At 40.5% G+C, this 25,227-nt stretch overlaps 1 protein-coding gene across 1 annotated transcript in view; it reads left to right on the plus strand.

The window, feature by feature from the left end:
- Oxct1 (3-oxoacid CoA-transferase 1) overlaps nt 1-25,227 on the plus strand; it is a 119,382-nt gene that overhangs the window by 16,880 nt on the left and 77,275 nt on the right. The window contains exons 4-7 of the mRNA XM_027401378.2: nt 2,059-2,194; nt 5,887-6,036; nt 9,779-9,885; nt 12,006-12,066. Of these exons, the coding sequence (XP_027257179.1) occupies nt 2,059-2,194; nt 5,887-6,036; nt 9,779-9,885; nt 12,006-12,066 (454 nt within the window). The remainder of the gene's footprint in view (nt 1-2,058; nt 2,195-5,886; nt 6,037-9,778; nt 9,886-12,005; nt 12,067-25,227) is intronic.

Consider the following 25,227-nt stretch of genomic DNA (forward strand, 5'->3'; position numbering starts at 1 on the left):
AGGAGAAGGAAAACAGGAGGGAAGCAAGACTAGAAAGCCTTTCTCACTAGAAAGACAGCATCTTTAGTTATATGGAGACCTCTAGTGGAAAAGTATATTATTAACTACTTTAACTTTGAAGTAGTTTTCAAAGCAGGATTCATTCTGGGCAGTGGTTCACTTATTGTGTTTCATACTTAGCTGAAGACTGGATAGATGAGAAGCCAAAGACCTGCAAACTTCCCTCTGTGTCCTAAGCTAGGTGAAGTTAACCTTGTGTGTGATTTCACTCACAGACTTCATTGGAGCCCATTAATGGAAACTGACCAGGTGGAAAAAGTACATGCTACTTAGCCTTTAATGTTCTTTTGGAAAAAAGATACTCAGTTAGGGTTTCTATTGCTCTGAAGAGCCATCATGACCATGGCAACTCTTCTAAAGGAAAACATGGAATTGAGGTGACAGCTTCCAGTTTCAGAGGCTTAGTCCATTATCATCAAGATGGGACATGGAAACATACATGCTGGTCCTGGTCCTACATCTTGTAGGCAACAGGAAGTAGACTGAGTGTCACACTGAGCAAAGCTTGAGCAAAAGAGACCTCAAAGCCTGTCCCCAAAGTGACACACTTCTCCAACAAGGCCACACCCACTTTAACAAGACCACACTTCCTAGTAGTGCCACTCCCTTTAGGGGCCATTTTCCTTCAAACCACCACAGATACTAAATACAAACAATATACATATTTGTATGCCTCTGGCGGATAGGAAGCAAAGGTTACTGAATGATTAACAGTTTCTTGTTATCTACACACTTTGAGGGATATGGTATGCAGGATGCTGTGGGAAGGTGAGACAAAAGGTTTCAATTAGGAAGGAGCCATGTGAGCTGGAATGGGCACCGATAAGCTTGATAACAGTGGAGGCAGGTGGTTGCTGAAAGAATATTAGTGGTTTGTCACATAGGCTGCCATACTTAACACCTTTGCTTGTCAAAACATATGGGATGTCTCTAGTGGTTAAGATTCATTTCCTCTAGCTCATTCTTCTGTTAGGTTCCATAGTCAAAGCTAAAATTCTGCAGGGGGTCTGTCTACACCATGGCAACCCATCTTTCGGATGAACCGTCTCCCAGTGCCTCTTCTCCATCCCCGTGGCCTCCACTTTAATTCAGATACTCAGCATTGTTTGGACCATGCCAAGCTTTTAATTGACTTCATTGTATAGCCTATCACCTTTCAGCAGTGCTCATCATCTCCTGTCCTTCAGGATGAAGTCCTTCAAGGCAGATCACGATCAGGTCCTCCTCCCAGTCCTGCCTCCAGAGCACATCTGTTCACGCTGAGCTCTGAGGAAGATGCCTCAGGATCTCCATCTCTTACTGTGTTCTCAAACTCCGTTTCCCTTCTGCTCCCATCTATTTTCACCTTCTGTATGACCTTTTCCCCTCATCTGGACTCTCTTCCCTCTTTCTGTCACCAGTTGGGTCCTCCAACTTCTATGTTCTCATCACATACTGTACAGACACCACTTAGCACATCCCTCTGTGTTAATTACAGACTTATTCTTTATTTCCTCTGAACTCTCAGAACTACACAGGGCCCAGGGCCAGGCCTTCTCATGGCTGTAGCCCCAGAAGCTGACATCCCATCTCTAGTGTAGAGTAAGCATTCAGTATGGGATTGCAGGATGAGTGAATTTTGCAGACAACACAAGCTGTGGGAGGAGCAGTTAGAACATAAAGCGAACAGCTGGGAGGAAACACAGGCTCCTGTATCTAAGAGAATTGCAGGGTCTTTCTTATTGTAGTTTCATTGTCCTCCCCCCTTTGGTTTTTCGAGACAGGGTTTCTCTGTGTAGCTTTGGAGCCTATCCTGGCACTGGCTCTGGAGACCAGGCTGGCCTCGAACTCACAGAGTTCCACCTACCTCTGCCTTCCAAAGAATTCTTTAGAAGAAGAGATTTCTTTCCCTCCGAGTTATTAAAGTTTCAGGTCTTAAAAAAAAAAAAACAACAACAAAATGTGTGCTAACATTGTTCTGTAGATGATCTCATGATTATCAACTTTCTTTCTATTTAGGGTTGACAACTTTGGCCTGGGTCTTTTACTTCGATCCAAACAGATAAAACGAATGGTCTCTTCATATGTGGGAGAAAATGCAGAATTTGAGCGACAGTACTTGTCAGGAGAATTAGAAGTGGAGTTGACCCCTCAGGTGAGGAAATGCCTCTGATTTGTTTCACAGTACCACTTTATAGAAACGGTCCTTTCTACCTTCTTAAATGTTTGTTGTTTTTCCAGAGAGAGAGATGCTATTTCATCAAATCAAGGGACTTTGTGTTTGGGTTGCTCCTGTTGATTCTAGAGGACTGACATTTTTCTGTGACTATGGAAAGTTAGGTATTTCTAAGTAGAAAACATTCACATTGCTAGATAAATTTTTAATATGACACTCAATGTACAATGTACCAGAAGCAAAAAAAAAAGAACTTGCTGAAATGTCTGAGATTGTCCTCAAAGTCAGTTTTTATGAATCTTGGTGTTGGAAATTTCTGAATGGTCAAGTCTTGCTGACTCATGTCTGGAGAGTGAAGCCTGTTGAAGGGTGACACTGTTCACAGAGGAAACACTGGGCTCAGAGCCATCCATTTGTGCAATTCAAGCAGCAAGTCTGTACTTGTTTTCCATGTCTCCCAATCCATTGAAGGCACCCTTTGAAGCCCTTTAGGGAGATAGCAAGGTTCTACATGCCCAATATGTCGGTATTCCACTTTGTCACACTCTGCCTTTCCTCTGGAACTGAGCTCACCATTCTGCCTCAGGGTAATGTTTCTTTAGAATTTTGCCAAGTCGATAAGGGTAGAATGTAGCCAAATTTTGCAAAAGAAAATGATCAGGTATGTGCTAGTCTAGAAAAGGCCTGAATAGGGGACTGTCACACCTGGTTACCCACAGCACTGTTGTCCCTGTTAAAGTGCTGCTCTGTGTTCAATATGATTCAACCTTCATTTAAAGTTTTGTGAATGAACAAACATACATTTCTAGTCTCCTTGGGTTTCTATAAAAAATAAATAAATAAAATCCCTCCATAGGCTGGGTATCTCAAACAACAGCAATTTGTTTCTCACAATTAAGAGTTGGGAAGTCCAACATCAGCCAGCAGTCCAGTTGCTAGTGAGTCTTTTCCTGGCTTCTGATGGCTGATGTCTTGCTTTGTCCTCTTGCGGCACAGAGATGAACAAAGTGAGCTCTCTGGTGTCTTTTTCTTATAACCACAGGGCCTATATATACAGGTTATTTCCATCTATTTTTTCCGAGGAAGGGTTTTTCTGTGGCTTTGGAGGCTGTCCTGGAACTAGCTCTTGTAGACCAGGCTGGTCTTGAACTCACAGAGATCCACCTGCCTCTGCCTTCCCAGTGCTGGGACTAAAGTCCTGCGCCACCACTGCCCGGCGGTTATTTCCTTCTTAACTATCCCCTCATACCCCTGTCACATTGAAGGTTAGTGTTTCAACTTCAGTGTTTAAGGGACACACAGTCTAGACCATCTCCTGTAGCTTTCATGTGTTGTTAGCTGAGGCACCGTGTATCATCTAGGCTGTGTAGTTATTGAAGATGAACCTTTATTCTTACTCATTATCTCTATTTTGTCAGAGGCCACATCCATGGAAGAGGAACTTCCTTAATACGTCCTAAATTTTTCTTTAAACTAGAAGAAGTTAGTGTTTCTTTCTCAACCAAGTGGCACACCCTTCCTCTCCCATCTTCCTTTGCAGCTTCAGGGCTGGGATGGGAGGAACACTGCTGAAGTGAAGGGATTGGCACTCCTTTTGGGTAGGGAAGGTGACACCTGAAGGGTTCTTGCCTTCATATATATTCTCCTTGCAGGCTTTTGGCACTGGGCAGAGAGATGGAGAGAGTGTTTGAGAAGGGTAAACGAAAAATATTTCAAAATGAGGGGTTTTATTGTGACTGTTTTAATGATTTAAGTTTTTGAATGTTGTTGGCTTAAAATACAGTGCAAATAGGGTCACATGTCTATTTGGTGGAGCAGAGACAAGTTAGCTGAGGACTTCAACTAATATAGCTCATGACGTTCCCCTTTCTTCAGAGCATTCCATGTACTCAGGTAGCTCATCCCGACTGTTAGTCTCTTTGTTAAGCATTCAGAGACCCCAGTTAGTACAGAGTTCTCAGGTTGGGATAGTGTAAACAGTGTCATTGATAACTATGTCGATATGTCAATTCTGACTTCTGATTAGCTAATTGGCTGTCTAGTAAGCATGGTGTAGTGGCACCCCAGAAGTGGTTTCAGTACAAGGGATAGGGAGAAGGAAGGAAGACCATCAGGAGACACAAATAACCTTCACGTATACCTGTTCCTATGGTGAAACAAAATTTGAACTTGTAAAAAAACCTAGTTTTCTAGTGTCACAGCACACACAGGCACAGTGTCACAGCTCTCACATTCCCAGAGTCACAGCGCTCACATGCATGCTTTCACAGCACTCTCACACACAAAAAACCTAGCTTTTTACAAAATTGTAAATGTATGTCTAAATTTATTATTATTAGTTGTGTGTTTGCGTGTGTGTGCATGGGCGTGTGTGTGCATGGGCGTGTGTGTGTGTGTGTGTGTGTGTGTGTGTGTGTGTGTGTGTGTGTAGGCATGTGCTTGTCATGTGCACCAATGAGGTCAGAGGATACTTTCAAGAATTGTTCCTCTCCTTCCTTCCACTGTGGGTTTGAGGTCCGCCTGTTAGGCTCCTGTGGTGTCTTAGTTCCTTTTCTATTGCTGTGACAAAACACGAGGATCAAGGCAGCGTATGGAAAGAGAATGTTTAACTATTTAATTTGGGGTGCATCCTTGCAGAGGGTCAACGTATGTGGGGTGCATCCTTGCCGAGGGTCAGAGTCCATGGACATCATGGCGGGGAGCATGTAGGCAGTAGCAGGCAGACAGGAAGGCTTGGTGCCAGAGAGCTTACATTCTTATCCTCAAGAAGGAGGCAGAGAGAGCTCACTGGGAATGGCTGGACCTTTGAAACCATAAAGCCCGCTCCCAGTGACACACCTCTTCCAAAGGCCACACCTCCTAGTTCTTCCCAAATAGTTCCACCAACTGGGAAGTGTTCAAGTATGTGAGCCTGTGGGGGCCATTCTCATTCAAACCCCCACATGTAGCAAATGCATATACCTGGTGAGCCATCTTGCTGTTCCATTCCCAGATTTTTAGAGCTAGTTTACCCATGTGCCAGCTTTTGCTTGAATTTTCCTTGCTTAGATAATTTCTTAAATAAAACATTTCTGAAAGTGATTTAAAATACATTTTAAAGTAAATTTGAATTTTTTTGAGACAGCTACATAGCCCTGATTGACTTAGTACTTGTTATATAACTCATGCCTACCTCAAACTTATGGTAATCTTCTTGCCTCAGCCTCCCAGGTGTTAAAATTACAAATATTTTTCACCCTACCTGGCATACCCATTGCTATTAATGATAAAAATATTGAGTTTACACTTACACATGATACGTGGTAAAATAACATTTAACATTTAAAATATATGCATAGTTACATTTCCATAATTAATTTTAAATTGGATTTAAAAATATGAAAGTAGACATTTGTAGATTATGATGTCAAGAGACCAGTAGCGGGTGGAGCCTGGAAACTGAAAGCATGACTAGACAGGGGAACAATTGTGGTTGAACGTAGATTGAGAATGGAATGGTTATTGTCTCTGAATTGATGCTTCAGCTTGTTGATTTCGGAGCACGTACATTACTGCACACTTTGCAAGATGGTGAGCCTCTACAGAGTGGGAACCACATCTAACAGTGTCTGTACTCCCCATCGCAAGTGCGCTTTGGAGATGTCTCACAGATGCTGGTTGCTTATTCGTAGGGCACACTTGCAGAGAGGATCCGTGCTGGTGGGGCTGGAGTCCCTGCCTTCTACACCAGCACAGGGTATGGGACCCTGGTACAAGAAGGAGGATCACCCATAAAATACAACAAAGATGGAAGTGTTGCCATTGCCAGCAAGCCACGAGAGGTAAGAAACTCCTCACCCACATGACACTGTGAGACTGCCTTCCTCATGATTCTTTGTGAACTCATTTGCTGGTTACCTCAGTGAGATAAACAGTCACTCATTTTCAAAAAGGTGAGGCTTGTAGCTAAACCTGGGTATTTGTTCATACTTAAATATCACAGAGGGAAACTAGAATAAATTAGAATAAAAGAAGCCACAGTCACTGTACATTATACTATAATTAGGGTTAGTGAACTGACTTCCTGAAAGGTTTTAATGAAAGTGAGGACGTTTACCATTGATGATTATGCCTCCATTAAAAACAGTACAAAACAAAACCCCTCAGGAAGTTGTTTACTGTGTATTGTGTTAAGGTCCTGTGCTCAGGTTCTTCCTAACATGACAGAAAAAAGAATAATGTAACAAAGGAAATGTTGAGTTTATCTGAAATCTTACAGAATGGGGCACAGTTGTAATTATGTAATGGAATAGAGCATTCAAACAATCACTTTCGTATTATGCATCTTAGACATAGGCTAAGCTTTTCACTTTTCACTGGCCTGTGCTTACTTAAACTGTAGGGTAGGAGGGGGCACTTTAGAGTGAGCAGCTTTACTCACAGTAGATGGCAGTAGACCTCTAGTTAGAATATTTGACACAGATTGGAAGTAATTTGAAAAAATATGCAAGCCAATACATTATTCTGAACTTAAAAATGTCTCTCCATTCTCATTGTCTGTATGGCTGGTGGAAGATAATTGCTAGTGGCATTTGTGTCATTGTTGTGCTACACCTCTAGGGAGGTAAACTGGTCAATGAAGGCATGCCCCAGTGCTCGAGCGCAGTGCTGCAGGTTCTGTTGCTGTTCTCGGGAGACAAGGCGCCGGTGATCATGCCCCTTACTGTCCAACCATCTAAAGCCTTGCCCCTTCCAGTGACCTGTGTTGATTCAAGCTTTTGTTTCAGTATTTTTTATATTTGGTCTTGCTTTTCCATTGCCTAATTAGGTTAAAATGTTTCTCCATCACCAGGAACCTAACCAAGCTTTGGATGCATGATAAAAGTACCCTGGAAAATTGGGTTAGCAGTTTGATACCTTGTTAGAAAGTGTCACTTTAACATACCCCAAGAGAATATGGAAGGCTAGACTCCTTCCTGACTTTTCATTCTTGCCTGGATCCTGGCAATTTTATGTGAAACACAATCTTTGATCTTTTTGTCTTTATCTGTTTGTCTCTCCCTCCATCCCTGCCTCCCTCGGTCGGTCTCTGTCCTCAGTCTCTAGTCTGCCTGTTGTCTGTCACTTAAGCATTCACTCAGTATGGTAAGAAGCGAATGGAGAATCTGAGTGGGGTTATGAGTGTGAGTATTCTAAGTTACATCTTATAAAGATCACTCTGACTGTTGGTGGGAAGGTTTCTGGTTTTGTTGTTCTGTAGTGGCCCATGTTAGGGAAGGTAGGAGGGCCATGCATTGATCCTGGTAGGAACAGACGTTGGTTGAGATAAGGCTGTAAAGTGGAGTTTGTGCAAACTGATTAGAATCAAGGCAGTGTTGGTGATGGAGCCACAGCATGTGACATAGGGGACAGGAGTCAAGATTGCTGCTTATTGAGATGGGCAAGACAAGGGTCAATCAAAGAGCTCTGTCTTTTGGCAAAGAGTTGTTCTTAAGAAGTTCAGGAGTCTCAAGAGAAGTACTTGGTGACTCTGGTCAGAAAATTTACAGAACAGGAGGCATGGTGTGTGGGCATTCAAACCCTTAGGACTAGGCAGTGTCCTGGGCTACTGTGCATATAGAGATGGGTTCTTTAACAGTTAATGGCCAAGGAGAAGAGAAAGAACTACAGTGGAAAAACGGGAAGGGAGGCCCAGAGGAAACCCAGGGGAGCCTGGTGATTTGAAAGATAAAAGAAGGAGCAGCTGGGTCAAAGGAAGGATAAGGAATAGAATTGAAGAGTAGTGTGCAGAAATGGAGGTCACTGGCAAAATCTGATGGAAAATGGATTCAAGAAGAACCTAAAGATGAAATGGAGGCCAAATGCACCATTTGAAATGAGGACAAGTAAACTTGGTAAAGGCAGCTGCTTCCCTCTTTGAGATTTAAAACAGTCAACACTGGGAAGCATATTTAGAAAATACTTGTGTTTTCTACATCTCAAGCATCATCACTGGTGGATTTGTTTGCTTCAGTTTTTGAAAGTTTTGTTCAGGGGGTTTTGAAGCTCTGTATGCCAGGCTTCTCTTGATCTCCCAGCAGTCCTCTTGCCTCTGCCTCTCAAGTGCTGGGATTACAGGTATGTGCCACTACTTGCCTTGTCATTGATGTTCACAGAGATGGCTTTTGAAAGACACAGACAAACCTTTGAGATAAGTTTGTATGCTGATGTGCAGCTAACCTCATATAATTTCATATTAGTGCAGTCTGCATCGGTGGTTCTCCTAGCTCATATTTTCTAGCAAGAAACTGGGATATCTTTGGAGAAACTTTCCTTTAAGAAACAATCTGTTTGAAACTCTTAACTTTAAAAGTAAAGTTAGAGCCGATTATAGCAGCACATTCCTTTAATCCCAACACTAGGGAGGCAGAGGCAGACAGATCTCTGAGTTCCAGGCCAGCCTGGTCTACAGATCCAGTTTCAGGACAGCCTGGGCTACACAGAGAAATCCTGACTTGAAAAATAAAAATGATAAATAAATAAATAACCCCACCCTCCCCAAAAAAGGTTGGAACACTGCTCAGTGACAGAGTATGTGGTAATGCAATGAGACCTCAGGTTCAATTCTGAGCACCCTCCCAACAAAACAAAGCAAAAAGTAGCTGAACCCCACCTTTCTGCAGGATCCTTCTAGAAAACGCATTCAGCCTGCTTTCCACTAGAGGGCACAGTAGGAACGCTATTGGAGTTCTGCCTTCACAGGGCTTCATTTGTACATGAAGGCTCCAGCCCTCAGTGGGGTTGTTTCGATTCTCTATTTAATTCCCAAAGGCAAATCTCCATGGGGGAAAAGATAGGAAGAACATAATGGCAAAGGAGAGTTTGTTTTTATGTTCTCTCCCAAAAGGCAGTAAACGTTTAAAAAAAGTCAAAAGCATTGTGTTATATCAGTAATGACTGAAGATGTGCAATAAGTTAAAACCAACATTCATAGTGGCAAAGAAAGCAAGTAGTTCCTATGAGTAAATACAGAAATCATGGAGATTTTATGTGAAGAAAATCTATCAAAGAAGGTAAACAAAGATGTTAATAGAAGGAAGCCTGCTTCGTGCCCAGGCAGGTGGGAGGCCACCAGTTCTTTTTCAATCATTTTACTATTTTTGTGGATCATCGATTATCTCAACAGTAATTATGGATCACAGATTAATGAGAAACAATAGATAAGCCATTTCATGTAATGTACAAATTTTTATTTGGGGGGGCAGTAGAAGGAAAGAGGGGCTATGTTCTATGTCCCAAATGTAACCAAGGCACACATTCAAATGGATACTGACACACTTTATCACTTAGACTTGTGGAGGTTTAGTTCCTCACATGCACTAAACTTGCACTTGTGGGACCTATGCACATTCTCTACCTGTAGCCTCCCTGGACTATTTCAAGAAAGCCTTATGCTACTGAGGAAATCTCGTGAGGTTCCTGTTCCTGAGACAGCCTCCCTCGCTAGGCTTATGTTCCTAGTGTGTGCCTCTTCAGAGCACAGCACGGAGTACAATCATACAAGTCCCTCACACATATCTGACAGTGAGTCTTTGTTTCCTGCAGGTGAGGGAGTTTAACGGTCAGCACTTTATTTTGGAGGAAGCAATCACAGGAGATTTTGCTTTGGTGAAAGCTTGGAAAGCAGACCGGGCAGGAAACGTGATTTTCAGGTATTGTTATAGTTAAAAAAAAAATAAACAAAACATACGAGGCATGTAGGCATTCCAGCCTGTGCCTTGCATGTTGAGCCCCCACTCTCACCTCCTGCCTTGGGTAAAAAGGAAGCTATATCTCAGGTGGAGTGTTTGCCTAGGGCTCTGTGTTCCATCCTTAGCACTTAAAGAGAATTTATGTAATGTGTGTCAACAGCATTTTCTGTTGTTTTCTAACAGCATTTCAGAGATTCCGACAGCAGAAATGAATATTGCAGTGAGTTGCTGTGATATTCTGACCATTTAAAAATTGCTTAGAGTCATGCATGCCTGTGTATGTACTTGTGTCCAGAAGTGCATGTAATCCCAGGGACCTACTCTTCCTATTGGCCAATGGCTTGCTAAATAATTGGATCCAGGGCTGGATGTAGCTGAGTGGGTAGAGTGCTTGCCTAGCGTGCCCCAAGCCTTGGGTTTGATTCTATGGTATTGCATTCCCAGTACATAATGAGTTTGAGGCTAGCTTGAGATATATAAGACCCCATTTTAAAAGAAATGGGTTTATGTGCTCTTGTACACAGGTACATACAGTTATTTTTTCCATCTGTATTTTCATTGGCAAGAGTAGTTATTTTCTTGACAAAGATGAGAGCAGCCAGCATGTATTTTTTCTGTTTGTTTTAATATTGCTAATTTATACAGTGTCTTAAAATGTTAAAATTGCTCTGATATTTTGGGGGAAATTGCTAATAATGGTTTAGGTGAGTCCTTTTCTTGTGTGGCTAATGTCTCCCAGGAAAACCTTCTAAGGTTCTATCTGAAGAGCTAATTATCTTCACAAATGCCGAGCTCTTCTTATTTTCTTATCTGGGTAGCCACAGACCTACATGATTTTCCTGTCTTTTGAGTAACCTCTGCATACTAAACTCTTAAGTAATTATAAGTATTTAATGTCTTAGATTTGTAAATTAGATAGTTGTGTTTTGAAAGTTAGGCCACTTAGGCTACATATGTAAGAGGTAAGCTACATGACCTAGTCAGTTATATAAATCATTTTTTAATCATCATTTTGTAATTTACTGCTTTTAATAAAGGATTTGAAAATATTATTCTTAACAAATAGAGTTTAGCCTCAATCACGGTCAAATTCTCTGGAGCACCTGCATTGTTTTTATTTACTTCTGAAGGACTCAATGTAATAGTAATGCTCCGATTTCTTGAATTTGTAGGTTTTTGACATGCAACTACTTTTGGAAATTCTAGGGAGACTCACACACTGACTGCTTTCTTTGACCATTGGTGTGATGTTTGCAAAGTTCTGATGCTTTATAAAACAGACGGATGAAGTTATCTAGCAAATAGCAGTTACGTAAAGTATTTGTAGAGGTGTCTACAAAAAAAAGGGCCTGTAAGCTCTGATCATATGTAGGTGCTGTTGGTCACTGAATGGTGGTCTCAGCCCAGTGGTCAAGTGGTCTAGATTCTCAGAATACAAATCTCATTCACAGTCACTGGGATAGCTGGTCCATACGACACAAAACTTCTCCTGAATGATTGTTAGATGGACTCACAGCACCGTGAGTGTTTCATATGCTGTCAGCTAGTGGAGGCTTCTTTTTAGTCAGAAAATTTAGTAGGGAAGACTGGACCCTCTCCTGTGAAGCACTTTTTCCTTACCCCCTTCTCTTCTCCTTTGTGGTGCTGGAGTTGGAGCCCAGGGCCTGGTGCACACCGAGTAAATGCTTCATCACCAAGATGCATCCATAACTCTCTTTCTTTTCTTTTCATTTCTTTTTTAAGTTTCTCAGTGAAATGTTTAATTGTGGCAGCAAAGTTTAATCTTGGTTAAAAGATTGTGAGAATTTAATTTCAGATATTTATGAGTACCCATTTTATTTTTCTGTGTAAAAGCTATTGATTGAACTTGGAAAAAACCCTATCCTCCTACCTACTCTAAAAATCATACAAATTGAATGAAATAGCCACAAGCGCTTTTAAGTTTAAAGATAGGTGTAAGCCTTGCACTCTCAGGTCCATAGATTCTTGGTAGACAATCTTTCACTCTGCATTTTCAAGGTGAAACAGATGAATCTTGTCTTTGATCTTTCTCCCTCTTCTCCTCCCCTTGTCTGATATAGGAAAAGTGCAAGAAACTTCAATTTGCCAATGTGCAAAGCTGCTGGAACCACAGTGGTGGAGGTAAGAAAAGAGGCTTGTGGATTCATGGTATTTGTTTATTTATTTATTTATGGCATGAGTTTTCAGGAGGCCAAACAAGGAGAGTTCTTTTGTTTTACATATGGAGAGATTCTCTTAAACTGTATAATTTAGATATGTAATGGTTGGCAGCTCACTAGAATGCTGTGTTGTCTTTGGAAATCTACTTGTCTTATAAAAGTCATTTGGTCTTTGAACAAAATGAGATGAAAATCGTAAGATGAGTTGATATACAGTCATGTTGTACAGCTTATTGACAAGAAATTCTCTGAGAAATGCATTGAGAAATAATTTTGCTGCTTTGCAATTATCATAGAAAGACTTATGCCAAGCTATGTAGGTACAATATCATTTAGTTGTATGGTCTTATGGGACCACTGTAGTTCCCTAGGTAGTCATGTGTGGTACACAACTGTATATGGCATTCCAGTAAAGTAGGAAATCACTCACTTGAAGTTGAATGGCTCACTGAGTTTGATGATGAGAATTCTTTAACAGGAGAGTTATACAGATAACTACTGTAATATGTTCACTCAGAGCAGTTGAATCCAGGCATGTACTGACATCTTTGTGCGTAGTAGCATTCGAAAGAGGCCTGGACCCATTCCAGAGCTTTTTTAGACTTAAGGATCTGGGATAGAAATGGTTGCTTATACCAACTCCCTGCCATTTGGGGTATACATATGTGAACTCCAAAGGAGAATTCAAAATGATTCTCAACTTGGCTTTGAGGATCACCTTGGAACCAACTGTTAATGAGAGTTTGGCATAGTCTTCCTTAGGGAAGACTGTAGGAACCTACTTTGGGACATGGAAATGTGAATATATGTTCCTCTTTTTTACCTGATGGTCATGTTGTGTGACATATTTTATGTGACATTTGGAATCACCCACAGTTGGCTAAGATATTACTTCCTGGTGATACTTGACTTTCTCTGAGAAAGTGAAGCACAGTGTTTCCCCAAGTGGTGGGGGACTGTGTCATTTCCATCCAGCTTTATTTTTCAGTGGTTTTAGTATATTGTATACATCCAAATAGTGGACTATGTGACTTACCTTGTCTGTGTATCTTGTTTCTTATTTACTGAATCATCTTAATGACAAGACTGTGACACACATCTGTAGTATTACTGAGTTTTTAGTGTTGTGATAAAATGCCATGACCAAAGGCAATTTGAGGACGGAAGAGGGTTTATTTCATCTTAGAGCTTGTAGCCCATCACCCCGGGAAGTCAGGACAGGAACTTGATGCAGGAACCCCAAGGCAGGAACTGAAGCAAAGGCCATAGAGGAATAGTGTTTACCTGCTTACTCTCCTGATGGTTTGCTCATCTTGCTTTCTTACACAACTCAGGACCACTTGTCCAAGATGGGCCCTCAATCAATCATTAATGAAGATAATACCCAACAGATTTGCCCAAGATTTCCTCTTCAGGTGCTGGAGTCAAGAACACTGACTGTTCTTCCAGAAGACCATGGTTCAATTTCCAAGAGCCATGATGACCCACAGTGGTCTGTAACTCCATTTCCAGGGTATCCAGTGCCACCTTCTAGCCTTCAGTTGCCAAGCACACATATGATACACATACATAGGCATAACCACCCATATACTTAAAATAATAATAAAAATTTAAAAAAGATTCCCTTTCCCCAGATATGTTTACATTTGTGTCAATTGGACAAAAACCAGCCAGCACAGAGGTCTACCACATAGCTTAGCCTAATGAATAGCTTAACACTGTCACTCACTTTTATATATCTATGAGAAGTGGCATTTTCTTGGGTGGGATTATCTTTTAATTTTTATCCCACTATAGTCTGATTCTTTTCAGCAGCACTTCTTATAGGAGCCAAAATGAACATTTTGGTGTCTAAGAGACCATGCAGATAGCAAGAGAGGCTCTGTTTGGTTGTAAGAAGGAAGTTATTGAACTGAGCCTGCAGATAGCCTGTCCCTTCCTGTTCCAGAACAGGAATCTCCACTGTGGCACAGTGTTCTGTTCCGGCCAACCCAGAACCACATTAAATGTTGGTGCTGTGGGGCAGCCATTCCCAACTGATAGCACTGTGTGGTAGGCTGGTCACTAGCCCTGTGTGGTTTTTATGTTTGCATTAATTAAAACTAAATGCCAAAAGTAGCTGGGTGGTGGTGGCACACACTTTAATCTAGCACTTGGGTGGCAGAGGCAGAGGCAGGTGGATCTCTGTGAGTTCAAGGCCAGCCTGGTCTAGAGAGTGAGTTCCAGGACAGCCAGGGCTACACAGACAGACCTTGTCTTGTAAAAACAAAAAAGAAAATAAACAAACAAAGAAACCTAAATGCAGTATAAATATGTTCAGGCTTTAGGCTGTGCTAGTCACCATATAAGTCATCATTAGCCCTTGGTGTCTGGATGGCCACATCATGGTCATCATGGGAAGGTTTCTTAAACAAAACTGGATTAAAAGCTGAATCAAGATGTGGTGCTGAAGAGAAGGCTCAGTAGATAAGAACACGTAACTGCTCTTCCAGAGGTCCTGAGTTCAATTGCTAGCACTGACATGGTGCTTACAACTGTCTATAATTGAAATCTGTCTATAACCACAGTCCCATGGGATCCAATGCCTTCTTCTGGTGTGCATATGTGCAGACAAAATCATGTAAATACATACATACATACATACATACATACATACATACATACATACATAAGTAAATCTTTTAATAAAAGGAACCAAGATTCAATTCATATACCATTCTGTCTTAGCAGTTAAAGCAGAACAGCTTGAGGCAACAGGAGTATTTTAAGCCTACCTCCTCTGTATGCTCTATATAAAGGGTCCACACACACTTAGATTAACTTATAACTGTGTTCTCAAAAGTAGAAAATAAGTTGGAATTGAAATTTTTTTAGTTTGAAATCTTCACATTTCAGATATGAAATTTTATTGTCACTTTCTGTTTGTTTTCCTCCAAGTCTAGGGAGAACTCCAGAGCTGTGTCTTCTCATTCCCTGTTGGGTTCTAAGTCCATTATCTTCCTTCCCGGATAGACTGTATCTCTTTCCTCTATTCCCATGTGACTGCTTTGTAGTGGTCTGAGTGGGAAGGATGCTTGTGAATTCACCTGAAAGAAACACGAAAGATCACTAAATTCCTCATATGATTTTAGATGTTAAATGTTGGCCATAACAATCATTAAAAATTTATTGCGTGCCACCCACTGCACATTCTTTCTGGGTGTTTGTATTTTTAATTATGTTGCTAAGTAGAGCCATAACAGGATGACAGCATTTGCTCTTTTCTATTATGCTATGTAAATACTTCAAACTCTTGTTTCAAACTCTCGGATGGTTTTGAACCTCCAGGAGCTCAGATCATTTCAGTGCCGTCAGAATCAAGCAGGTATGTAGAGGTTTTTGTCTGTTTGCTTTGTTGTTCAATCTATCTGCAGCTTTCTTTGCCACCTGTGCCAGCTACCGTAAAGGTGACTTTGAGAAAACTGTCATTCTGTGGGTTGTTGCCCTCTGAATTCACTCAGTTGCTCTTGGATTCTGCTCTTTCTATTGAGTATTGTTTTTTCATTTTCCCCAAACCTGGTGATTGGAGGTCACTCTAGTACTGTGAACAGTATCTTACACAGTGGGAACTGTTGCCTATATTTCAGATAGCAAAGACAAAGATAATTGTTTTAGCTGTGTTTATAGAACAAACCATCTTTGAACACATGACCTTCCTGCCCCCATCTACCAAGTGTTTGGATTCTGTAAATCATGCACCAACACATGTTGTTCAATTATGTAACAGTTCATTAATGAATGATGCATGTTTTATGCCAAGAAATGCACCAGCATGTATATGAAAGGGAGAAAATCAAATCACCTTTGATGTTATTTCTACCATGTATAAATAACAGTGTTGCATTTGGGGCTTGCTTTCTCTTTCTGATGCATTCTATATAAACTTATGGTACATAAAAACAAAGAGGTGAACAGTGATGTGTGAATATCACCATACATATCTTTCTGAAAAGGAGCAGCCATTTGAGTGTTTCTCTATGAAGCTGTAGCCCAGTCAGCTCTGGTTGTATCTGTCTGCCCCTGTGAAGAAACTGGGTGATTATTTGAGAGAAACAGTAAAAGTGGGTACACATGTTGGCACACAAGCCAGAAAGATGTTTCTCTTTTTAGTCCAGACTGTTATTTCTGGACTTCCCTCTGTCTGAGTGGGTGAAGTCTTCCCTGATGATCTTCACAAGTTGATGAGTAAAAGCAGCCCGGAGTGCCTCCTGGGTGTTGCACTGCATGTGTGTAATGAGCAGCAGCAAGGGCTGTCTAGTCTCCTAGGCTGGCTCATTTGAGTCTGTCTCAGGAGAACTCTTGTCACCCTCCCAACTCCCCATGCAACTTCTCCCAGTCTCCTGTGTGCATAGCATGCTCAATGCTGGTCTTTTCTCTATTTTTTTTCATGCTTAACATAGATCTAGAGGAGAGCCGAGAGTGCTTTACTTAGGAGACTGTTGATAATGCATCCCACATGCACGTGTTGTCATAAAAGGTCATCTGACTCAGCCACTGAAGGCTGCCAATGCTGCCTGTGACTGAAATAACTTGGCTGTTTTTTTCATCTTTATTTTATTTTTTGGTGTGTGTGAGTGTATGTGTTAGTGCTACCAGCCTGTACTCTCTCTCTCTCTCTCTCTCTCTCTCTCTCTCTCTCTCTCTCTCTCTCTGTGTGTGTGTGTGTGTGTGTGTGTGTGTGTGTGCCAGTGTGTGCCTGTGTATATGAGTGTATGTTCATGTCAATGTAGTCAGCCTGTGCTGAGGTTGATTTTATAAAACAAAGATTTACACAATGCCCTTTCAACTATTTTGGTTAATTTAGAGTTTTAGTTACAATAAGATATTCATTCTCATAACCTAAACTCATCTCCATTACATAGTATTTATATTATGATGTATTGACATAATTGAATATGAAAAAAATTGTTTGCATAACAAGATAATAGATACACACATACAGACAAGCCACAAAGATTGAAGACCTATGAATTTATCTATTTGGAGATAGGAGCCTGCCTCCTCTCCTCCAACCACTATCATGATAATTATGTGTTTTTAGTCCCCCTCATTTTAAATTCTGTGTCATAAGTAGGCATAAAAATCTGTTTTCCAAAATGAAAATATAAGATTTCTCTTTGTTGTGTCTGCAAGAGCAAATCTTTGGAAACTGTGACTTCATGTTCTGTACCAGTGACAGGCAAAGCCATCTCTTTTTAGGACTTGAGGAAAAGATTAGGGGGACATCTGCTATCTACCAGGCTGACATGTGTTGTGTCTGGGTAGAGTATGGAAAAGTGAAGATTGCACTGTAAATGACATTGCAAAGCTATGCTTAAGATGTATATTTTCACGAAGGGCTGTGAATGCATATGACTGAAAGCAGAGGGGGTAAGGAGTCCTCCTGAGCCCAACACTGTTGCAGACGCTGTCCATCATCATCCTGTCCCATCTGCATCCCCATCCCTACGTCACCCATTTTACCTTGAAACAAGTGCTAGATATTATGATTCATTTCACAAGTTCTGTGATGCACATAAGTTCCGCATTGCTGGTACTTCAGTAGGTGCTGCAAATTTATCAGTATACACGAGGAGAGAGAGCTCTCTCCCCTCAGGGAACCTTCGTTCCGATCCAGATAGGCAGTAGGTAGAGTAAATAAGTGAGATGGATAGTATATAATAATGTTAAATACTGATGAGAAAAGGAGTATGAAATGTTAAGGAAAGAAACAGAACTTATAATCAAGGTGTTCTGTGAAAAGCCTTGTTGCGATGAGCCCTTAGTAAGTCCCTCAAGAAAATGAGGAAGCTAGATTTTCAGTTCACTGAGGGGGCAGTGTCTTGGGGGATGTGGGAGGAGTAGCACATACAGAGGTGTGAGGAGAAGAGCTCCTTGTGGGTTTGTACAATGAGGATGCAGAGTCTCTTCTCTTCTGGGCATGGTGGAGGCTACAATCCTGTGTGAGCATAACTTTCATGAGAGGAGTGTGGTGGTATCTTCTTCAGAGCTAGGTGAAATATAATTTTTAGCCTTAGGACATTTTATAATTGTTCCATGAAATGATTAGGCCTTCTTATGGTTGGGATGTGATTTGGCCCACCTTCTCCTATTCGGAAAGCTGGCCCTCATTATGACGATACTAAGGGCTGGTGGAAGCTTTAAGATTTGGGAATTGGTGGAAGGGATCATGTAATGGGGTCATATCCCTTAAGAGGGGTTAAGAGTCTTCTGGAGTGAGTGAGTGTCTGGAGTGTGTATTGTTCAAGGCCACAATCTTGCTTTCTTTCTATGTTCATTGTAGCCTTGAGAACCCTCAGCAGAGGCTGTAGTGGTGGGGCTTCCTGATCTTGACTTCCAGTCTCTAAGATGATGAACTGGACTCATTATTTTTGTCTATAAGGTACACAGTCCCAGTCCTTATAACAACAGACAGCAGGCTAATGCCTGAGCCTGACAGTGGGACTGAGGTGAGTGAAGAATGGGATTTCGAGATGGGAACATCTTAGGTTTTGTGACTCCTTGCTCTGTTTAGAGAACTTTGTGTTAATAAAGTCTGGAGAATTGTCTTAGTTGTCTTAACAGATCAAACTGGTTATTATTTCTCTTTCTGATAGAATGTGGAAACACGGTGGCTTTTACCCAGGTGGCTTAATGACTTTACTGAATGGTGTGGTTTATAATCTTCATGAAACGCACCAATTAATGTATCCGAATTTGAGAATGGCCATGTTCCTACCTGCTTTTAGAGAAAATGGAAATGTCTAAGGCACAAACATATTTCCTTTTCTCTTCAATTTCTTTTTATTTATTTTTAATTTTACACATATGGATATATCTGTCTGTGTACTACTTCTGTGCCTGGCACCCTCAGAGATCAAAATGGAATCTGATCCTTTGGAACTTGAGTTACAGGTGGCTGTAAGCTGCCATGTGGGTGCTAGGTTTTGAACTCATGCCCTCTAGAAAAAGATCCAGGGTTCTTGACTGCTGAGCTATCTCTCCATCCAAATGTCTTTTAGTTTGATCTTGAGATTACTAAGGGCTTGATACAGGGTTGCAAAAGCAGTGGGATTCAGACTGTCTTTAGTGGATGATAAAAGGACAAAGATAGTATATACAGAATGACAACAACAAAAATTAAAGCTTCTATCCCCATAGGACAGATACTTTTAACCATGTTGAGGAATTTCTCTGGACAGATCCAGTTTCAAATATTCAAACAACACACAGGCAGCAATTGCTCACACCTGTGCAGAACTCATTCACTCAAACATCTCTGACTGGCATGTGGAGACACAGTATTTGTGAGAATTTGGCTGAAATGCCAAACTTGACATTCAGTATGTGAATGCCCTTCAGTGCACTTTAGTATTAACCCACTGGAGTTCTCTGTTTGAGTCAGTCAGTGAGAACAATGTGGCCAATAAAGAAACAGTTTACACTGCCAGAGGTGGTGGGCACAGTTGAAATCCTAGCACTCAAGATGTGGTAGGAAGATTGCAGGTTTGAGGCCAGCCTGGACAACACAGTGAGTTCAGGGATAGCCTAGATGACACAGTAAGACCCTGTTTGTAAAACAAAAGAAAGGAACTGAAATAATATATCCTAATCCTCTTGAATCCCCCCCTTTTTGGAGGGGCCTGGCTGTGTTGAACAAACACAAAGAGGAAAGCAGGAAGAGAGCTGCTTGCTGTGACAAGAAAAGGGAAAGAACCCTTTTCTGTCATTAAACAGCCCCCACATACCTTGAGAACCTTCCATCTGAAGGCAGGATGCCGTTGACATCCTTGTTTCTTTTGGCATGGATGTGGGAGTGATGGAAATCATGCATATAGTTTGCTTTCCTTTTAGACCCATGAAATTATATAACGTCTTCAACTCACTTTTATTTTCTTCATAATTTTTCACTTATTTACACTTTATTTTCATTCTCATTCATGAAACCTCTAAAGTATCTATAAATTCTGTGCTTCAAATTTAGCCAGGTGTGGAATGCTTTGACAGAATGCCTGGTAATGTCCTAACATAACTACATTAAATGAGCTGTTTGTTTTAGGGTATTGAAGTACTTAAAGACTGTTCCTTTCCTTGAATTTTCATGACATGTTGGCTTGCTTTAGAAAAATTGGAGACTAATAGAGATGTATTTAATGAAGAGATATTTTAGTTATCTACTTTGTAAAATAACCTCAATAGTAAAATTAGTATAACATTAATAAATGTAAAATATAGACTTGGTGAATGCCCGCTAGTTACTTTTCTTTTTTAGTGACTCTTGTAGATTACTAAATATAAGTCTTAGCCTAATGACCATTTGTATAGAGAATAGCAGAATAGAAATGAGGTTCATTGATGATAAAGATATATTAAACAAAGTGCTAATCTTGACATTTTATTTCCTGTTGCTTGGTAACAATGCAGTGACTTTTGTGAGAAAGATCCATTATCTCAGGCACAATGGACGTGGTTGCATTGTGGGGTAGAAACACCCATTACAGCAAGTGATTTGTGTGCTATTATCCTCACAAAAGTTTGGTTCAGTTTCTTTTTGTTAGTTCAGAGTTCCTGAAAGACAAAGTCATTTTAATAATATATTGTTTTTTGATGGATTGGTGAAGTTATGTTAGCTATTTTCAGCTTTTTACTTTGTAACTATTTATAATTTTCTAGGCTTTACAAATTTCTTTTAGGTACGTGTACATATAAATCTAGGTATTTAAATGCTATTAATATAAATATGCTGCCTCATTGGGTCTTAACAAGTATCTTTTATTTTTGACCATGTGGAGAAGGAGGGCAGAATTCTTTATCTTATGAACAGTGGTCAGGATGTAGCCTTTACCTTTCTTTAGTATATAGTGTTCCTATTTTAGTAACTACTTCAGTAGATCAGAAGAACAAAGCTTGTCGAGCTGTGATTTGTTTTAAAGGAATGGCTGAATCATATTGTGTATGACTATATTTTTCTCTGTACTATTTTTTATATGGTATAATTATTATGATTTAAAACAAACTTATATAACCTGTGGCCTATTTTTGTACTACCTAAGATCCAAAAAACTTCTTCGGTTTTAGAGGGTTATTTGAGAAAGAGAAAGAAAACTACATGGTCATGGTGGTAGTGTGTAGCTCACACGGGATTACAAAGGACAATAACTTGACATAAAAATGTTTGAAAACTCTTATTTACAGCTTAATGTCCATTTTGCAATCTGGATATATTAAGCATGAGTTAGTAATATGCCTTTCAAAGCCGATGAACTTAGATAGAATTGAGAAAAAAAAATGATAGCCGATTTGAAGAGAAACCGGTATGTGATTGGCTGCAGAATTTGTAGGTTTGTTTTGGGGCAGCCCCCAGGAGAGGAAGATTGTGTAATATAGTCCCTTGCTTATCCAGCTGTGGTCATCACAGTCTCTTTATAGCTTGATGCCGCTGTCATTAAATCTGACTTAATTGAGATGAAATTTGGTGCTGATAGAGCCATTCCCCCTGAAGTGACTATCGTTTTTCTCTGCTTGCCTGAGTTCACATTTATAGGCCAGTTCTTATGCACACAAATGAACAGCCACGAGAACAGAAACCCTGGGATTTGGGCTGAGGACTTTTCCACCTTGACTGGTTCCACATGAAGTTGCAGTGGCTGATGGTTGCAGCATTTTTCAGGAACTGTGTCAACTGTTCAGGATTGGCATCTTCTTGTGTGCCTGCAGTTTTCAAAGGCCCCCAAGGACAAGTTTTCACCTGACGTCCTAGTCAGAGGGAAGAGAGATGGGTGGCATAGTGAGACCTTGGACTGTGGTCTTCAAATTGTGACATTTGGGTGCCCATTTTCCTTTTGTTAGAAACATGCCTGTAAAGTTTATATGGGTATTCCTTCTTATTTGTTGACATAGTAAAGCCTCTAATTAGGAAATTAACCAGGGTGTAGTAACATGCTTTTCCTCTTAAATAATAGGAAAGCATTGGACCAATAATGTTGACAAAAATCAGCTACTGTATAGCTGGATTCACCTAGTTCCTCCTTTTGGTTATAGGATGCATTCCCATTTTTAATATTTTTATGAGAATTTCATCATTCATGTACAGTATTTACATCATTTCCACCCCTTCTTACTTCTCCAACTCCGTGTGTGTGTGTGTGTGTGTGTGTGTGTGTGTGTGTGTGTGTGTGTGTGTTGTGTAGTTATGTCACACAGAATGATGATGCTCTTTCCAAGAGCCACAGGTTATCTGGTAAGAATATGCCAGGCATAGGAAACTTCTCTTCAGGCTGTTGGTGTTCAGGAGAGTCTCCAACCATATAAGCTGTTGCCATTATCCTTTCCTGCTTGAAGAAAAGTCTCCTGCTGAAGATACATACTTCAGACACAGAACTCCAAGGAAGTCAGCTGTAACTGACCTGGAAGCCTCCTCCCTGAGGACTGGCTCTCATAGTGTCTGATGTGCTATGTAAGCTACCAAGGGAAAAAAGCAATTACTAGTTCTACTCAGCTGCCTACAAACCCCCTAAATGACTGGCCTGGCAAGGAAACTCCAGTGGTGCAATAGTGACACTTTCATTTCTGGGGTAACCTATAGCTGTCTAACTGAAGTTGAGTCCTACTCACTGACTGGTTGGGAATTCATGCATTCATAGTTTCCCCCACTTGGTCCTTCCTAGGACTGATGTCCTTACTGATTGGTGATGCCAACTATTAAATGGTAGTATGGGTAGTTGCATGTAGGGCATTCCTTCTGTATCTTTTCCCTGTCTTCCAAATTTGGTTCAGGAGAATACAATTTCCACACTGCCCCTGATTCCCAAAGTCTTAGAACATGTTCAAAACTGTATGCTATTTTATTTCCAGTAACACAGTTAATATTTACAGCTTACCAACATCAACCCCAGTACGCTTATACTTTGCATCAAGCCAAATCTAGAATTTCTTCATGAGGAGTGTTTCTAGCATGTTGAAGAATGTGAGGCTGTAGTCAACTGTGTGCACCATGGTTTAGAAGATTTAGATCTTGTTTGGATGAAACTGAAAGATGATTCTCTGCTAAAACTTGCTTGTATTGAATATGCACCTTGGTTTTTGAAAGAAAGTAACATCTGCTATCTCTTTTGGGACAAGAGAACCAAATGCATGAAGGTCACATATACCCACTAATGTCTCATGTTCAACTTAGCCATCTACACACATCAGAGGGACCAAAGGTTCAGAACTCATTATTTATTTTCTTAGATGGAGAGCATTGTTGCAGATAGCTGTTACCTGCAAGGAAGCAGTTTTACCCTCTCTGCCTCCTTGTGAAAGCCTTGCCTTGTTGGATTTACACAGACCCATGACACAGAATTTTTTTTTTAATGCTATAGTAGAATATTTGGGAGAAATAATGGAAGATTAGAAACCAAGAATGATTCACTGTTAGAATGTACTGGTTTCCTGCTTGGTGGTTCCTTCCATAAAGAAACCAAGGCCAAAAGTGGGCTCTCCGTAGATCCCCTCTCTAATTCAGCTTTTGAACTTCAGAGATCAAGTGGGAACTAAGCCCATTCTAAGTCTAGATCACATAAGAGAAGAGTGATGGGAATGTGAGGAACTCCTAACTTACTTTGTGTTTTCTGTGGAATGAACTGGGTCATCTAAAAGTCTACTTTGGTTCCTATAATTCTCTGGGAAAGGCATGCAAGCTTGCTTTGCATTGTGAAAATGTCCTGTTCAGCTTAGAAAATCCCATTTGGTTTATAATTGCACTTTAAATCTTGGAAAAGTTTTGCTGACCCAAGCAAACGCTAGGGAAGAAATATTCATCATTATCAAATTCAGAGGAATATATAGGTTGTCTAAAAAGCTGCAGGATTAAATATGTTTAAAGACTTTGAAAGTTTTGAGTTTAATGCAAATTTCTCTCAACTTGAAGAATTTATGAAACTTGTTCATTTTGAGGACTGTGTCTTCAGAAGTTGAATTAAAGTCTTTCAAAGTAAAGGAAACATTAAATAAAAACCTCAAGGGAATTCTGTAATCTCAGACACTGCTACACAAAGGAATATTTTAGGTGCTGTTTTTTATTTTAAATAGAACTTTGTATTTTTTAATTTTAATTTTTTGTTGTTGTTTGAGACCATGTCTCTCTTTATAGTCCTGGCTGTCCTGGAGCTCACTGTTGATCAAGCAGGTCTTAAAATCACAGAGCTCTTCCTGCCTCTGTCTCCTGAGTGCAGGGATTAAAGGCATGTGTCACCATGCCTGGCCAAAGTTTTAAAATATTTTAACCTTTATTTTATTTTATGTCTGTGGATGCTTTGCCTTCATGTACATCTATGTACCACATGCATTCAGTGCCTACAGAGGTCAGAAGAGTGCATCCAATCCCCAGGAACTAGAGTTAGAGACATTTGTGAGCTGCCATATAGGTACTGGGGTATTGGACCTAGGTCCTCTGCAAAAACAGCATTCTTAACTGCAAAGCTATGTCTCTAACCCATTTATAGGGTTTGAGAATAATTTTATTGAGAATTTCATAATGCATCTTTGTGTTTTGATATAAAGTATCCTCCAATTCTTCTACTTCAATTACTTCCCTCTCTGATCCACCACTTTACTCTCCCAACATCATGTAAACTGTTTTTTAAGTTCACTTAGTGCTGCCTGTATGTGCATGGGTGTATGTATACCTCCTAGAGAATGGGTAGTTTCTTGGCGCACATCATGGAAGAAAACTCTTTGTCCCCCAGCAGCCATCAAAAGCCAATAGATCCCCTAGCTAGGGGTAGGACTTTTTGAGCTCCTCCCCATCCATGTTGGAGTTTTGGCTGACTTGATCTTGTACAAGTCTCATACATACAGTCATAGCCACTGTGAGTTCTTGTGTGCAACAGCCTTGTCAGGTCTAGCAAACATTGTTTTACTGTGGACATCTATTACTTCTGCCCTGCAGCCTTCCCATACCTCTTCCTTAATGATCACTGAGCTGTGGGAAGAAGGCTAGACCATAACTGTCTCATTCAGAGTAGATCACACTATTATTTCCTATTCTATTTTTATCTATTACCCACCATCCATTGCAAAAAGAAGCTTTTATGATGGGGTTTGGAAGATGTACTTACGGCTA

The sequence above is a fragment of the Cricetulus griseus genome, chromosome 2, assembly GCF_003668045.3.
Source record: "Cricetulus griseus strain 17A/GY chromosome 2, alternate assembly CriGri-PICRH-1.0, whole genome shotgun sequence".
Classification (NCBI taxonomy): Eukaryota; Metazoa; Chordata; class Mammalia; order Rodentia; family Cricetidae; genus Cricetulus; species Cricetulus griseus.